The following is a 17,215-nucleotide window of genomic DNA, read 5'->3' as shown; positions in this document are numbered from 1 at the left end:
ATGGGGTTGAATGTGGGTTTTAGAACGATGGTAACCCAGGGTTAAGAAAATATCAAGTTTTGTAATTTCATTTTCTGCTGCTGCTTTACAATATTGGTCTGTCTCAAATGATTGATTGCATTTTAAACATCTTGAAAACACAATCGAGCAAGGCCATCTTGCCTTATTTTTTTCAGTGCCTTTACATTAAAATGTCTCTATATACATTATTTAATGGTTTTGTCATTTTTGAGTTGAATAGAGTTGAACTGAATGGTCTTTAAATGAGGCCTATATCATGCCCATTTACAGTACATTAAACAACAGCAGATAGTTTTCCAATGGCCGTGCCATAGGTTATGCATTAGACTTGATCAAGGTTTCAGTACACCACTCCAGTGAAGCAAAGCACAACAAAATCAATTTCTTCATTCACGGTGTCTTCAACAATACGATCAGTATGAATCAATATGAACTCATGAATAAAAAACAGGTAGAACTATTAAAAATCTAACTGTGCTCGCTGACTTGATGTTTATTCATGAGTTATGGTTTAAATTCAGATGAATTCACTGTTTTATGCACTGAGGTACCAAAATGAACATTGAGTTCGTTCCTAAGAGGTTCTGAATGTCACAGAAGAATTTCAAAACAAACAGAACAAGTTCATCATTTAATTAAAAACACCTTTAATGTAAAGTTATTTGCTACTGTTGTTATTATATCTGTCAGTCAATATTACTAACTTCAGCCCAGTATATGTCAAACTACTGTTAATTAACTAGTAGGTTATTAAAAATGCAAACGATAATACAGTCAGCCAGCCTTGATGACAGTCAGAATACATTTTTCAGAGAGGTATGTAATAATTGCATTTATTGTAAGATATCTTTACAACTAAGGTCACATTTGGTTATTTTACTATTATTTAAATGTAATATAAATGTAAAAAAAAAAAAAAAAACATTTAATTTGAGATATTTTATTTTATAAGAGTTTTGGAGTCTATCTAAAATAAAGGAGGGACCCTTTTATCTTTAAATATTACATACATAAACACAAATATCCCAAGATCATTTGAACATAATTTATTGTACATAATTATACACCATTATAATTCCATAAAATGTATATATTTTATATTACATTTAATTGAATTGTATTTTATAATATTACATATTTAATTCAGGTCTTTACATTTGTATTTTATAACAGTAAGAATATGCTTCATTCAAATAAATATATTTTTAAAGATCTGTCTGTATTAGTAAAAGTTTAAGTTTGTATTTTAAAGCAGTGCTGTCACTTACAACATACAATGACTCTGTTTTGATGAAGGGTTAACAAGTGCATTGAAAGCGAAAGTGGCTTAACACCACATAATCAATCATCATGAGCACTCTGAACATACAAAACATTTTATTCAGTGCTGCTTCTTAAATTTACAACATATAATAAACAGGCGGGTAGCAGGATAAAATGCATATATATATATACACACATTTGTATTTTACTCCAGTATCCATTTGAGCACATGATTCCATATTGTAGGTAATATACTGTACATAGCCACATAACATGCAGCGTCCATTGTGCCCCATGCATTACATATACTTCATACATACAAACATACAACAGAAGAGGATTTTGTTCAAAATTATAAACAGGGGTTGCTGCCTGACCACCGAGGACTAGAAAGAAGAACCATTAGAATTAATTTTCACACACAAGTTATTTAATTATGCTGATTTATCCCTGTAAATGCAATGCAAGCTTTCTCTTGCTTGGTTTTCAATACACTTTTCTTTACCAAAAGGGGGGGGGGTCTTGGCATTAACCAATAATTTAAAACATTTTTTGATTTTACATTTCTCGAAGACGCTGGGTTCCAGAATTAGAGGGGAAGTAAAGGAAGTCATAAACAGACAAAAAGCTGGGATGCACAGCGAGTAGCCTTCTTCTATCCTGAACACATTTCCTCTGACTAAATAACATTCACTCTTGCGGTTTTCTCCACCATCTGAGGGGAGCTGAAATTACACAAATTGACTTACCTCCATACAAAGAGACTAATGACATCTTTGGTGTGCAGACAGACCGAACCCTAAATCTGTTTAATTTGCAGAATAACAACGTGTGGGGAGGAAGCTGAAAAGACAGAAAAAGAGAAGCGAGGAGCAAAACGCCTCATCTAAAAAGCACACAACAATGAACCGCTGCATCAAAAAAGCTGAGCTGAAATACTTGTATCATATGTCCAAAAACCTTTGGGATCTGTCTCTATATACTGATAAATGGTTCGCACAAGCTGCTATTGTCATGTTGTAGTTGACTTAGCACTATGGAGTTGGTGTCCCTAGGAAGAAATGGAGCAAAACACAAAAGTAGGTGTTCTAGAAGATTCTGTGACAACGCCACAGAAGAAAACCACAGCTCCTGTATGCTACACATGGAAACGGGAATCACCCGCAGACCCCTACTTCAGAAAGATGGCTTGGTTTGTTTGTCTCACGAGGTTGACCTGCAGAAGATTGTACGATGTAGGTTTGCACTTGTGTTCTCATCACAGTGATTTCAGGAAACACTAGCTAGGACCAGCTAAGGCTTTCACTGCACTCTTGTAAACGCGTTTGTGCTGTTTAGTTGATGGTTGAGTCCAGCAGCTGTACAGCAGCAGACCGCAGTTGTGCCCTGCGGTTATGTTGACTCGTTCTGGCTCAGAGTCTTGCCACCGTTGAGCATGGCCGACGCGCTGCGGCTCTTGGTTGGAGTGCCACTTCCGGAGCGGGAGAACTCGGTCAGGTCATGGAGCGACGGCTCCCTGTACATGGCAACTATATGAGGGAGACACAAGTAACAGGTCTCATGAGTCTCATGTTCAGGTCATAGCAAGCTTGTCTCTTTATAAGTACATTGATGACTTCTATTAGTGTCTACACAGCGCTAGGGATGGGAATCACAAGGAATTGAATCATTCCAGTTCCTTAAGAGTTACATTGCATTGTACCTGAGGAAGAAATATTTGGAAAACAGAAATGCAATTCTGTTGCCAAATGTTGCTTTAAATGCTAATAAAAGGTAGGAACATATTTAATTACTTTAAATATAGATAAAGATATACATTTTATCCTACGCGTCAGGCATGCTGCCATCAATATTGCGTCATCTTTCTCACGCTGAACAATGATAATTACTGTATTTGCATTAATATAAGGGATAGGTTTAGGGTTGGGGTAGGTGTGGATGTTAATGAAACACAATCTAATTGGTAGAAAAAAGCATTTATTGTTGGTTTCTGGCCGTAGCTGTACCCCTTCCTGCCACAATCCTGAAAAACACATAATTACTGTATTTACATAACTGTAAGGGTAAGTTTAGGGTTGTGGTAGGTGTAGACATTAATAGACCATAAATGACAGGTAGCATTTTTCGTTGTTGAATTGTACCTCCTACTGTTTTAATGGGAGGTAGCAAAATCTGACAGGGTAGGACAAATCGACAGAACACGGTTCTTATGACCTCGTCTAGAAAAAGTATGATTCTCCACTTATTCACCATGGTAAAGTGTTTGAAGTATTTGAATATTGAATTGAATTTGTGTGAATATATCCAAACAAAACAAATGACCATTAACATTTTTTAAAGTATAGTTGGTTTTCAAGGGCTAATCCACAGAAATTCTTTAATGATAATAAAATAATTATTACTGGTTAAATTATTCATAACTGCTCATTTTAGAGAAGTAGTGTTTAAAATATTAGTTTTAGTTTATATTTATATAGTATTTCTCACCTCACGCTGTTAGTTTTGATTAATAAATCACATACGGTCAGGCATCGCATAAGGGCTAGCCACCAAAGTATTTCAACACAACCAGGGTTCAAAACAGACATCTCAGCATTCTCAAATCATCCTCACTACAGGGACATTTTTCATGTCATTACATTGTTTAGAGTATAAGAAAACAAATACAATAAAATTCTTGAAAAATTATATTTTATTCATGTCATGCTACGTCCTCTGTAGGGGACACTTAGACTTTTAAAAGTCCTGTTTAAAAAAACATGAATAGAAATGAAATGAATTTAATTACAAATAAAAATTTTTATACCAAATTATATATAAAGATGATTCTCAACTTCGATCAAAAAATCTACTCAGATCAAATGGAATTTAATAACTTCCAGTTTTTCGCATACAAACCTCCTGAAATTCATTTGAACCAGTTCCAAGTAAGTACCCTATGCAGCACAAAAACACCTGCTTGCAAAAATAATGTGCTGCATGAACAGACCATAACTCGATTTAAAATCTAATTGCATGAATCATCCATGCTCATTTAAAACAGGCTAATGTCTAGCCATCTTACAGTGGCTTCACTTATGATTCACGTACATCACTGCAGTTTTTGATTTCCTCACTTCCTCGCTAATTCCAAAACAGAAATTCACCAATTTAACTCAAGGAAGAAAAAATGCACAAGGGGATACGGTCATTTGTAAATTGAATGTGTCTGGCTTCCGGTGTCATCCACTTCCAGCTATTTTTAGTTTTAGTTGTTTCCTTGGTATTGCAAACTTGTGTTTCTTACCATATTAATTTAATGTATTGTCTAATTATAAACACACTAGGTTGTAGCACAAACAATTGTACTGTTTACTGCACTGGATACATCTTTTAAGGTCTGTTTTCTCTTCAGTTTGAGAGCGAAAATTTGAGTTAGGAGTTCTCTGGTTAATGCAGAAAATTATTTTGATATTACCATTCTATTGTATTTTGCTTCAATGAATGAAAAATAAAACAAAACAATTTAATTAAAATGAATTATTTTGAATGCTGCAAGGGAATTTAGGCATCACGACATTATAATATACAGAATTTGAGAATATAAATTTGTTAGATTACATAATATACTAAGAATAACTTTAACTGGCCCTTAAACAAAAGGGGGAAATGAGCATGAACAGTTAAAGTTCCAATACAGACTAATGCTGATAAATTAAAACAGCAACAACAAAACTCTAAAATGGCTGATAAAACATGTAGTGCTAATATAATGCACCCCAACCAAAATCTGCTTAGCAAGTTATGTTTACGGCACTTGTACTGGTTTAACCAATCTAAAAACAAGCTTTGCTTTTGCAACACATTTGCATTTTCATCTCTTCAAAGAGCACGTTTCTGTCCTTAACACCAAACAAATGCAGAGACATGCAGGAAAGCCATCCAGTTACTTCAACACTTGCACAACAATCAGCCAATATCTCCTCAGTCTAAAAGAGATATTTTTAGAAAGCCATCAGCCAGACAATCGGTGCAGAAGACATTTGAACGAACCTTTAAGAGGTTTGGGGATGAAGTGTGCAGCCGGCTTGGTCTTCTTTACATGGTTGCCCTTCATGATTTGACCCTCTTTGTTGAGACCCAGGAACCAGCCTCGGCCCGACTGCTGCTGCCGATAGATCATTGACGAGTATGTCACGTAATAGTTCTCAAACACAGACTCTTTGAATTTGCACTCTGGTGTGAAGTGCTCCTGTGAGAGAGAAATGGGCAGAAAAGACAACAGAGACATAAATGACAGAGAGAATGAGGGGAAGGACAATATTCGTACATGTTTGTGGAAGGGTATTTGCATAAGAGAGAGAGGAAAAAAATGTGTGTGTGAGTTCGTAGGGAAATAAACAAAGCGAGCGCAGACAAATTTGAGATGAAGATGGTCCAGACCAGCCTCATCGATATCACACATCACCTCATCATGACTTGTCTTTAAACCTGAAGGTAAATTCCTCTGACTGGAAGCGTAATAAGTGGACTAAACGTGGTGGTAGCACGTCGCCCCGGCTCTAGTTTGAGGTGCAGATTGATTACCATTAAACTCCTGAGGCCTGCAACACTTTGACTCCTTCCTGCAGATCAATACATTCATTCTGGGGAAAACAACCCATCAAAATCAACAAGGAGATACGTGTATACCAGCACAACCATGGGTGAGAGTTTGAGTATGGACCCTTATCACAGTTTTGGTGTTATTAGAAGCAAAAGTCATTATACAATGTAAAAAAAAAAAAATTAAGTGTGATTAATGATTATTAGAATAAGATTTACAAAACATCCAATTTGAGAAACGTCCAATTTGCAGTCATTTCCTCAGATGTTGTTAAAAACACCTAGAAAGCAGCATTAACTAGTTTTCTTGTATTTCATACTAAGGTAATATAACCCAAGTATAGAGTTATAAATGTACATTATATTTTGCAGTGGAAATATAATTTTTTTTTTGCTAGATTTCCAATGTTAATAACTGTGGATTCACAGTCTGTGAAAAGAGTCAATTTCTGTGGGCCGGCGGTCAGACGCGAACCCACACACACAGTTGAAATACAAAGGTACAGTGTAAACTGTTTCTGCATTATGAAAGCACAGATCTGGCCAAGACTTTCAAAATCTTTAGCGTTCTAATGCCAGCAATGCTCCTCAAAATGTCCATTTTGAATTGACAGAAGCACTTATTGGCACAGCACTAAATTATTCATCTCGCCACAGCACATTTAATCAAAGGAAAGAGGCGAGGGAGGCAAAACAGAATATCCATTAGAGCGTTATTGTGATTTCTCCATATTTAAAAACTGCAGAGTAGATATTGGGCGGAAAACCCTGGGTATGATGATGCACTGTATCCCAGAAGCGTTCTATAGATAGTTCAAATACAAAGCAATTATATGAAGTGTGAATTATCCTTGTGTGAATGCGAGGTGCTAACTAGCATGTCTAAATATGCCATTATCTCTTCTTTGAATATGATCACGATACAATGCTGTTATAAATAAGAGACGCAGATGGTGTTTGGGCAGGAGTTGGATCTTATTAACTCTTCAGTTCAATCGATCGCCCGCTGTCTGGAATCCAACCTGCAACCTTTAAGTTAACAGCTCGGATCCTCCGGCATCCATGATGCAGTCTAAGACATTGATTTAACTACAATGAGAGCCGCAGAGACGAAATGTGGGATGTTTACTACTGCCCTGATCTCAGAAGAGCCCACAATGTGTAGGAGGGACTCACTTTTAAAAATAAAAAAGGTTCTTTATTGGCATTGAAGTTTCCACAAAGAACTTTTAACTTCCATGGAATCTTTCCATTGTACAGAAGGTTCTTTATATTGGAAAAAGGTTCTGTAGATTATTAAAATTCTTCAGAAAAAAAAAGGTTCTTTTAAGAATTGTTCACCTCAAGGTTCTTTGGGAAACTTCTATGGTATTGCTGTGAAAACCACCTTTTGGAGCATTTATTTTTAAGAGTGTATGATGAGATTATCATACTTACAGAGGTGTACAGGAAGCCTTCATTGTTCATGGCCAGGTAGAGCTTGGTCTGGACACCCTGTATAGCCACCACCCGGAGCCCAACAGGGATGAGGTTGAAAATAGCTGTGAAATAACAATACAACACAGAATTGAACCCATGAGAAAGAAGCGTGTCCGCATGGTCGTGTTTAAACATGTTACGTGTAGTAAACCGACCATAGCTATTATCTTCCTCTTTTGTACCATCGATGGTCCCATCAGCTTGGAGTTGTAGATGAAAGCCTTGTCGACTGTAGAGCTTGGTGACTATCCCCTTGAGCTGAGGCTCTGTGGAATTGAGACAACACAATTTAGGAGAATGGGGGAAAGGGGAGGGTGTGCAATAGCAGATTATATGGGGTGAGGAAGGAGAGAACATCCAGCACAAAGGCACAGCATGTGAAAGCCAAGAAAGGACTGTTGGAAAAGCATAAAATGTGAATTGTGAAAACATAGTGAGTGCTGGTGCCAACAGGATCCAGACATTAACCAAGCATGCCTCAGTGTTGAGGTGATAGATAACTATGGCTTATATAACATGCATTTCAGTAATATCCTGATTCCGGTAAACAGCTTTGAATTTATGAGTTGCAAAACTAGATTTCCTCATTGTACACAATAGAAAATGCAAAAGAGATAGAGAGAAACAAGAAAACAAATCACATTGTTTGCCTATTCTATGCTATTGATATTTGATGATGCTGTAAAAAAAAAAAAAAAAGGCTTTTTATCCACCTGCAGTTGTTACCTTGTATTTCTACCTGACCTGACCCTTAGAATAACTTTAATAGATGTGAGGCAAGGTAGTCAAGTTTTAAATATTAAATAATATTTTTTGCTTTTTTTTTTTGCTATTATTTATTTTACTAGTATTAATAATATTTCACATTTGTATATGGTTTTGCAATATTTGTACTATTTTGTACTGTGTTTTCAAAGCTCTGAGCATGAATACACCAGCAAATATTTGGAAATATTTTAATGCATTTTTAAATATAACATTGAAAATAAATAATCTATATTATATTTATTCAATTTTCAGATCCCAAGTTCACATCTGCCTCAACCTACAATGTTAAAATAAAGGTTCTTTATTGACTTTGATGGTTCATGAAGATCCTTTAACATCCATAGAAACTTCTCATTGCACAAAAGGTTCTTTACATTACTAAAAAGTACTTTACACTAAGAAAAATTTAAGAACTGTGCACTAAAAGGTTATTTGGGAGACCAAAATGGTTCTTTTATGATATTACTGTGAACACACCCTTTTGGAACCTTAATTTCCAAGTGTGTACCAACCAGAAATTCATTCATAAACAAGATTCACATTTTATTGCAGAATAAGAAGTAAACAAAAAACTGAATATGTTCAAGACAAGCCAGTGCTCATACTAACAAAGTACCCCATAGTAGCGATAAAAATCTTTTAATTCAAGTCAACATAACCTAAAACATTACACAGATCTGTTTAGCCCAGTCTCTGATTCACACTGCGTCGACTGCATGATATCTAGTGTAGAACAAGTGATGAGCTGTGTACCCTGGTGATATTGCAACATCAGCTCTAGTTCAGAGAGAAGCCAGTGCTCAAAAGCGGTTAACTGTGAAATCCTTGTTACTCTGTGTAGCGGATCTACAGTTCAGACTCTTTTGAATGGAAGGAGTTAAAGTGCAGTCCCAATTTCTTAACACAGTCAACTGTGACGATGATGAGGATGGGGGATGATGAAGATGGTTGATGGACATGGCTATCTGAGTAAAGTCTGCTAAAAAGAACACACATAACATCAGACCTGGCCTCCTTCTCTTGCGTTTCTTCGAGCCGAAGAGTTTGACGCGAGAGAATAAGTTGAGCCTGCTGGGCTTCTCGCAGTTCCCTATGCTCTTATTGGGGCTGCTGGCGCAGCGGTTGGCATTGGCTTTCTCGCGCTCCCTCGCCTGCCTCTTCTGCCGAATGAGGGAGCTGGCGATCGCTGCGGCTGTAGCCAGTTTGGCGTTTTGTAGTGGCGACGCGTCCCAGATTAAAAATGACCATATGTTGTGTATGTTAAAGTCCTGTGTGCTCAGAACATTGTCACGGAGGAAGAAAAAATCAAGACTCCATGACGGACTGCGTAATGGTCATTTCAGAAGTCCGCTGTTGTCCCCACAAGGATTGAGCATATTTTTCCTATTGACAAATCACTTGGATTGAAGCATTTACAGCCGCTTCATTCAGCATCGGCTGTTGAGCCATGACATGGTGCAGTAGATCCCGGACAGCAGCTCCTCTTCTCTCCGGGGGAAAAAACTGTCTTCTAAAAAACGTTGCCTTTTTGTTGCGCGTTTGTGGGAGAGAGAAACGCGTGCCATTGTGCCATGATCCAAAGCTTTAATAAACCATCCGCTGATTCAAAAAATGAGCACCTGTTAACACACCGCGGATTTGGAAATAATTAATTATTGTCTTCATGCGAGAAACAGAGAGAGGGAAAGAGAGAGAGAGGGGGGAATTGTGTCGGAAAACAGTGAGCAAGAGGTCCCCGCCTTTCAATAACGCAGCCTTTAATTGAAGTTGAGTGGATTAATCGACTTCCCCTGCAGATGTGCTCATGTTTTCAGCAGTGGAGATCTGCATAGGTACTCAACAGATTCCCTGTTCCCGTTCCCCAAGACCTCCCAAAATATGGTTATTCAGAGGCGTAGGAAACAACATTTGAACTCAGGTGTCAGCAAATCGATCCACGAAGGAAAAATATCCAAATCCACTAGTGCGGAGCTTCCAGGTTGCTCTCTTTTCGACACTGGGCTGGATTGCAGCAGCAGCTCGTCCTCCTCGCAGTGGCTCCTGCAGCAGCACAGCTTCAGCGGCTACATGGTGACAGACAGCCCGAGAGACGTGACTGTGGTCTTCAACGAGCCGCCGTGTATAAAAAGGCAACATTAGAGCCTCCTGAATTGAGGAGTGGCCTTTTGGGCACACGTAATCTACCTCATTAGTAGTCCTTTGATTGTCATACATGTTTTGTATTGAGTTGTAGGATTACACTGCAAAAATGTTTTGTTTAATTAAGTAGGGGAAAAAACGGTGGTTGCCAGAACTTTACTGTAAAAATCACATTTTACATTTCCTACAACTCTATATCTACACTGTATAGTTTGTAGTAATTTACACACTAATTTGTGGTATTTAAATCATTTTGTTACTGCAATACTGTAAACAGACAAAACAAGGCCATAGCTGCTTAAAATTCATTAAAACATTTGCCTCTTCAGCAGCTAAACAATAAAATAAATAAAGCATACAGGTCACTAAAATAATGCAAGAAAACATTAACTAAACAACATTCTGTGCAATGAATAGCATAAAACACTGAAAACAAAAAGTAGAAAAAAAAATAAGTCATACTAACTTCACAGGGGATTCTGGGAATGCCACTTCCACATCAGTTAATAGGGATTATACTTTTACTTATAAAATATTTCAACAATCTGTTTATAAATAAACAAAAATATGTCATTGGTTAGTTTATTTTTTATTTTTTTTGTCTGCAAAAAAGGTAATTAATATTTTTATAAATAGAAATATCTGAAATATATATATCTACAGTAATTTTACACTTTAATATATATTTATAAAGTATTTTAAATACTCTTACTGTATATGGTAAAGTAACCTGTCATTAATTATTTAACAGATTTTTATTTATTAACAACTATAAGCATATTAATTCAGTCATATAAAATAATTTTTCACTCAATGCTCAATCCAAATACAATTAATTTAATATTACCACAAGCATATTATTTAGAGAAAATATTTTTACAGTATATAAGGATGGATGGTGCCAATTTATGACATATATAATCCAGAAAATATATATAAACACATACATATTTCAAGACTCTTGCAACCCACTTTAAGATGAATTTCAGCACCACAGGTGAAATTCAGCACCACGGACAGCACTAAAAACCCACGCCTCTGTTGGTTACAAACAGATCCATTCAACCACTCAAACATGCCATTATCAGCTTAGAAATGTCTATACCTCATTCATTTGCCTAACTCCTATTAAAAAGCCCTTAGGATTGGATATCTACAGATATCTAAAAGTGTACCTGATACAGATCTTCTCAAGGGAAACGCCATGCTACTCTCAGATGAAATCCAAATAAGGCTTTTATTCTTTAGCACTTCTTCACAGCGTGCAAAGCAAGAAAAAGGGCGTTGCGAACTTTCAACTAATTCTCATGAGTATTCTGTCCATTAAAAGAGCACAGCTCGGTGATCATAGCAGATCATTATCGGCTATTATTGACAGACCTCTATGTGTTTAGGGCGCCTTATCAATGATTCATCAGATGCATCTTTGATACTGCCAACTCTCACATTCTCTTCAGGGTCATTCACAGCAAGAAGCTAAAGAGAGAAGATAGAGCAAACACTAAATTTATCCTAATCACAAACCTGAAGATTTACTTAAAAGTATATATCAAACTACAGTATTATTAGTGTTGCCAAGGCAGCATTATGAAAAATAACAGGTCAATAAATAAAACCCATTTGGATAAAAAGTCCTGCTTCTAAATATTATTCTTGGTAATAAAAGTGTCAGAGATCTGGCTGGTTTACAAGCTCTGAAAACCATGCACAGTTTAGGGAACAGTCCAGAAAAGCAGAACCAACCAGCTACATGTTCAGAGGGGGACTAATGAGATATTGGCGTAATGAGGAAACAGGGCTTTTTCTCAAACGGGGGAATCAAATTAGACTGGCCCTCCTTCCTGTTATGTGTTGGGCTAAAATGTGACACGACCAAGCATATTTTACTGCTCATCTAATGCAACTAATCTAATGTGAGTTTAAGATCCTGTCAAAGTCACTCTCATATTCGCAAGTGTTTTATGTAATCCTGTTATGTGTATGCAGTCTCTACTCATCCACATTTAATCTCTAGCGATTTTGACTTCTATCAATTCTTGATGTCTTTACAGATAAGGGACCCTGAGCTGGAGCACTTTTTATTTTCAGCATTCTATATTTTCTATGCTGCTATTAACAAATATATAGTCTCTGTTAGGAACTGAATTTAATTAAGACAGGCAATAATATAAATAATCTAATTTATTAGGTCTATTAAACCTCATGGTCTAAAAATCTTGTAATTATGAGAAAGGATGTCTCAAAACTGCTTTATTTTAATGACTGTTAAACAAAAGCACAATACCCATTAACAATTAACTAAACATTTTGGATAATTCAAACATATTTATATGATCACAACAGATTTAGTTTGGCTAAATGCAAGTCTGTTTTTCTTAAAAAGGTTAGAAAATACTCTAGTTTTATGCTTCTGTTTTCAGCCACCTTTCGAGTAAAAACAACAACCCCACCCTGATGAAGCTGATCCCAAAGAGAGCCACTAGATGGTGTAAAAAGATGTTAAAATGGGCTTAGAGGGAAAATTAGGTTCATCATTACATCCAAGCGTTACTGAAGTGCAGTGAAACAGAGTTGGGTTTGAATACAGTCGGTGTAAAACTTTTTATACAGTCTATGGTGTAAACATGCAAAAGTAACAATTAATTGTGTTGGATCAGACTTGACGGCATATTTAGCATGCCCTTTCTATTCAGTTATTTAAAAATCATAACAGCACTTGTGCAAAAAATAATAACATGTGTTGCAATGGGCACTTCTCACATTTCCGGGTTTCTCAAAAATGGACCTAACTTTTATAGAGGTGAATGGTAGACTACAACAACAAATATAATTTTGCATCTCCCCTTGCTCCAATAGCAAAAGAAAAGAAAAAGGAAAGCGTTTCTATGACTTCACAAAAAGATGTAAAAATATTGACGTTATTAACTGTGGAAACGCGTCGTCACAGTCTGTGAGAAGTGTCCATATAAAACATTTACAAAGCATGCTATTTCCCATGCTGTTTTCGGTGTTTTTGTTCTTGCTGATAAAAACAATGACAAACGTCTTTGTTATCATGTGTGAAATTAACATTTAAAGTGCTCGTCAGGCAGAACTGATAAACTTCTCATCTCGACAAACCTTCGGTATTTTCTTTTTTCTTTAGAGCGAAGAGTTTCCAGAATGGACAGCAAAAGAGCTCCTGACATTTACTATGAAAGGCTGAGTTTCCTTTCTTATCTACAGCAAGAGATTGAGTTGACTCCGTCCGCAATAGAATGTACTCCTTGCCATCTTGAACAGTGTATACTTAAACATAATGACAGAACAACAGGTATTAGGAAAAATTATGCTGACATAATATAACCTAGACATCATTTTATACACCATACTGAGTCATGCGAGCGTGCACGTACACACACACGCATGCACGCGCACACAGCGGGAGGCCGAATGCCATAAAGAGAGACCAAGGCCGTTTCTCAAAAGGAAGGCTGCATCCTTTAAAAGTCGCATTTGCAGGCTGCATACGTTATCAAGCCTGGTTTATTAAGTTAACTGAGCATTACATTCGTGAGTCATACACATATTAGAAAAATGTACGCTTAATTAAGAATAATGGTCAAATGTATAACTTAATATTCTAAAATAAAATCTTCTTTATGACTTACGCATCCGACAAACGCGACCTCAGGATGCAGCCATCCTTTTGAGAAACGACCCAAATGAGTTTAGAAAGATTATACTGACATCTGGTGGTAAAGCTTTGGATCCAGTGAAGTCTATACTATTCTCTTCTATACTGTTAGTTATACTGTCATTTTTTTCAGAAATGACGAATATACGTTAAATGAATGAATGACTAAGCTGCACACAGAAACAAATGAATGTATCAGGCTTTTCTAAGACAGTCAAGGTTTTATAAACTATTCAAGTCTTTAATTTTTCTATTTTATATTTATGTTTAATTACATTTTAACATATTGGCAATTATTTATGTATATTTTGTTACTTTTATAGTATTATATCTAATTTATAGCCATAGGCTATAGATTGTTCTGGAGCAGTCTTGTTTACACATGTGGTGTGAAGCATTACATGTGATAAAGTTTTGTGACTGACACTTTTATGAGGTTTCAAAGTGTAAATCACTGAGGCTTCAACATGACAAATCAGTTTTATTAGTATCAACATCACAGCGTATGATGTATCTTTGAAGGACACTATTATATTAAATCATGTTATTATAACACAGTGGTGACATACAGTGACCAGAATTAAACACGTCATGAAGGTGTTCTAAACGTTCAATTAAAACTACAAAGAAGCTTAATCTCTTGTTTAAGCTGTATCCCCATGTCTATTAAACATAATTAAAAGCTGTGTATTTTTAATGACACCTTATTTTATATGGCCTCAGTGTAGATGTGAAGACTGTTCCTCAATTTTCCATGACATATTAAACTTTAATGAGTTTTCCCTGTAACAACTTAATCAAACCTAATCCTCTGCACAACTATATATACTCCCTCTCAGGGTTTGTGGACAGCTTTATTATATGACCTAACCACACAACACACGTTAGAACATATTACTAAAAACCAGGCGTGCATTTTTAATGCTTGTTGACCTTATATAAAATGTTACGCAATTTATGTCCAGTGAAAGAACCACTGTAGACACTAAAAACAGAATACATCTGCTTTATACAGCTTGCTATGTATTTTTAATGAGGCAGCCTCTCCGCCTCTTTGTCTCCATGGCAATAGGTACCCAGCCTACATCCGTGAACTGAAGCGCGGAGAGCGCCTGACACGTTCCAGAAAAGGAAATAAAATGCACACATAACCCCTTTCTTGCTATCAACACGTTTAAACTAAATAAGGTGTTTTAAATTAAAGCGCTTGTTGTTTTGATGTAAAATGTGAGAATAGTGGAAAGCTATTTTTGCTTCTCGTGAAGCGCACTTGGTTGTTACAGTAGATTTAAAGTGACCGCGCCACCGCAGAAATGATCGCAAAATAAACATCACACTTGTTGGTCACACGTACCTATAAGCATAAACGCCATATTTACATAGTTTCATGTTAAGTTACTCTTTGTAGAGACCTAACAGATCGATGGCTACTACAGCCGAGGAAATCTATTTTTTAATGATTTTCCGTGCGATGCTTAACATCGGGCCATTAATTTAACCGTCTGCGTAACCAAATCGTGCGCCCTTTTTGCAGAATCATAAACAACCACATTAATATCAATAGAGGAAAAAAGGATTATGCAAAATTATACATGTGATGTCTTACCCTTGGTTGCATCCTTATCTTCTTTCGTCTTTAGTAATGCTTTCCCGCTCATAGATCCCAGTTTTGATGAAGAATTCCAGGTGATAACTCACACCAAATCGGTCCGATCATTTAAAACTGGCTCTTCTATTAAACAGTGGCCAACCTCCCTTAAAGGAACCAGAGCGCGGTTTATAACGGTTTCCCATTGTATCGTGTCTTTAAATTATGTTTACATGAATTTTAAATCAAAGAATACATGGCATTCAGCATAAACCAGTTTTTGTATGCCTTTCAAATCAACGAATCAAATAAACCAAATAACTTGAATAAGAGGTTTAATTAGATGCATTTAACGCAGTGGATGTTATTGCTGAATCCTTACCGTTTGCTGGTCGTTATTATCTTCTCTGACAGGTGTGCATTGCGCTTTGTTTCATATGACAACAACAAGGCAGCAAGGCGTGAAAATTGTAAAAGGATGAAATGAAAATGTAAATGGCCACTTGCCCAGCTGTTTCAGCGTCGTTCAGTTTGCGGTGAGCAAGATTACAAGTCGAGCGCTCATGATGTGCTTTGACACATCAATCAGACCACATGGCGGTGTATCACCCCCGCTACGCAACTATTGAGGTCACGTTGTGGAGCCAAGTCCCAAACTTCACCACGTGACGTGTGACGTCGCCCTCCGTTGACGCTCCAGTCATCAGAAAAGGCTACTCTCGAGGTGACAAACGTGACGTAGAGCAGGGGTGTCATGCTCAATTCCTTGAGGGCAGAGGCAGAGCACTGCGTTTAGTTCCAACACTGCTCCAACACACCTACCATGCAGTTTTCACATAAGCCTGAAGGATTTGATTAGTTGGATCAGGTGTGTTTAATTAGGGTTGAATCTAAACTCTGGGCTCCGGCCCTCCAGGAATTGAGTTTGACACCCCTGACATAGACCATTTATGCAAAGTCATTAATTAGCTGAATATACCACAAATGTAGCTACAAGTCAGTAAGTTTTACATATAACCTTAATAACAATCTGTAAAACAATGGTTTCAAGATTGAACAAGAATGCCTGTATTATTTCAACAGGTGATGGACTCGTTAGTATGCTATTATTTATGCTATATTGAAGACTTTAGAATAAAGGGACTTTGGCTATATTTGCTTTATTTAGCAAAAATAGTTGTTTGTTACATTTTGTGTTAAGGGTGATGATTACTACAATTTTAATAACTAGGCCTATCAAATTTTGGTCTGCTGCAATTGCGTCTGCTGAGAAATGAATTAATCTGAGGAGGTAGCCATAGCATGGAAATACTCTTGTTTGAGCAAAATGAATCCTATAGTAATGCCATATACATACAGTATCGACTGTTTGGACCCCTGAATGTCATGGTAATTTCCGCTTCATTCCACCCTTCAAGAGCAGCATTAATTATGTAGTAGTTTAAACTTCCTGTTTGACTGCCACAGAAAAGTCACAAATCTTGTTACATAAAAATGATGCAGCAACTATATTGTCGGATATGAGCACTATAAATAATTAAGTTCTTCCCTTTTAGTTTTAGATCTGTCCAGTTCCTTAAATGTTTAGTACTAAATACTGTCAAACAGAAATTCACATAGTTTCTGTTGGGAAACTTATGTTGGTTTATTCACATTGAATCACTAAAGGATTAACTTGCTTAGCAGCCATGTAAGTA

At 36.6% G+C, this 17,215-nt stretch overlaps 1 protein-coding gene across 2 annotated transcripts; it reads right to left on the bottom strand.

Annotated features, from left to right (window-relative positions):
• Positions 1 to 1,242: 1,242 nt before the first annotated feature.
• Positions 1,243 to 16,307, bottom strand: fgf13b (fibroblast growth factor 13b). Of its 2 annotated transcripts, XM_026273607.1 has the most exons (7): positions 15,901 to 16,307; positions 15,537 to 15,685; positions 13,375 to 13,542; positions 7,503 to 7,613; positions 7,306 to 7,409; positions 5,317 to 5,515; positions 1,243 to 2,813 (listed from the first exon to the last, which is right to left on the bottom strand). In XM_026273607.1, exons 2-7 carry the CDS (start codon positions 15,586 to 15,588, stop codon positions 2,677 to 2,679), a joined length of 771 nt encoding a protein of 256 aa, XP_026129392.1. In that variant the 5' UTR covers positions 15,589 to 15,685; positions 15,901 to 16,307; the 3' UTR covers positions 1,243 to 2,676. The 2 variants fall into 2 exon arrangements, with proteins under 2 accessions (XP_026129392.1, XP_026129391.1); XM_026273606.1 differs by lacking the exon at positions 13,375 to 13,542.
• Positions 16,308 to 17,215: the final 908 nt, after the last annotated feature.

The sequence above is a fragment of the Carassius auratus genome, chromosome 10, assembly GCF_003368295.1.
Source record: "Carassius auratus strain Wakin chromosome 10, ASM336829v1, whole genome shotgun sequence".
Lineage (NCBI taxonomy): Eukaryota > Metazoa > Chordata > Actinopteri > Cypriniformes > Cyprinidae > Carassius > Carassius auratus.
Note: the sequence above shows the minus strand (reverse complement) of the source record. Positions and strands in the feature narration are given on the sequence as shown.

Excerpts from the sequence above, each read along its gene's own strand:
- fgf13b (XM_026273607.1), bottom strand. The coding sequence starts at position 15,588 with ATGAGCGGGAAAGCATTACTAAAGACGAAAGAAGATAAGGATGCAACC. Across the intron at positions 7,614-13,374 it reads GAAAAAAGAAAATACCGAAG|AGCCTCAGCTCAAGGGGATA; the intron begins GTTTGTCGAGAT and ends TCAATTCCACAG. Across the intron at positions 7,410-7,502 it reads AGAGGAAGATAATAGCTATG|CTATTTTCAACCTCATCCCT; the intron begins GTCGGTTTACTA and ends GTTATTTCACAG.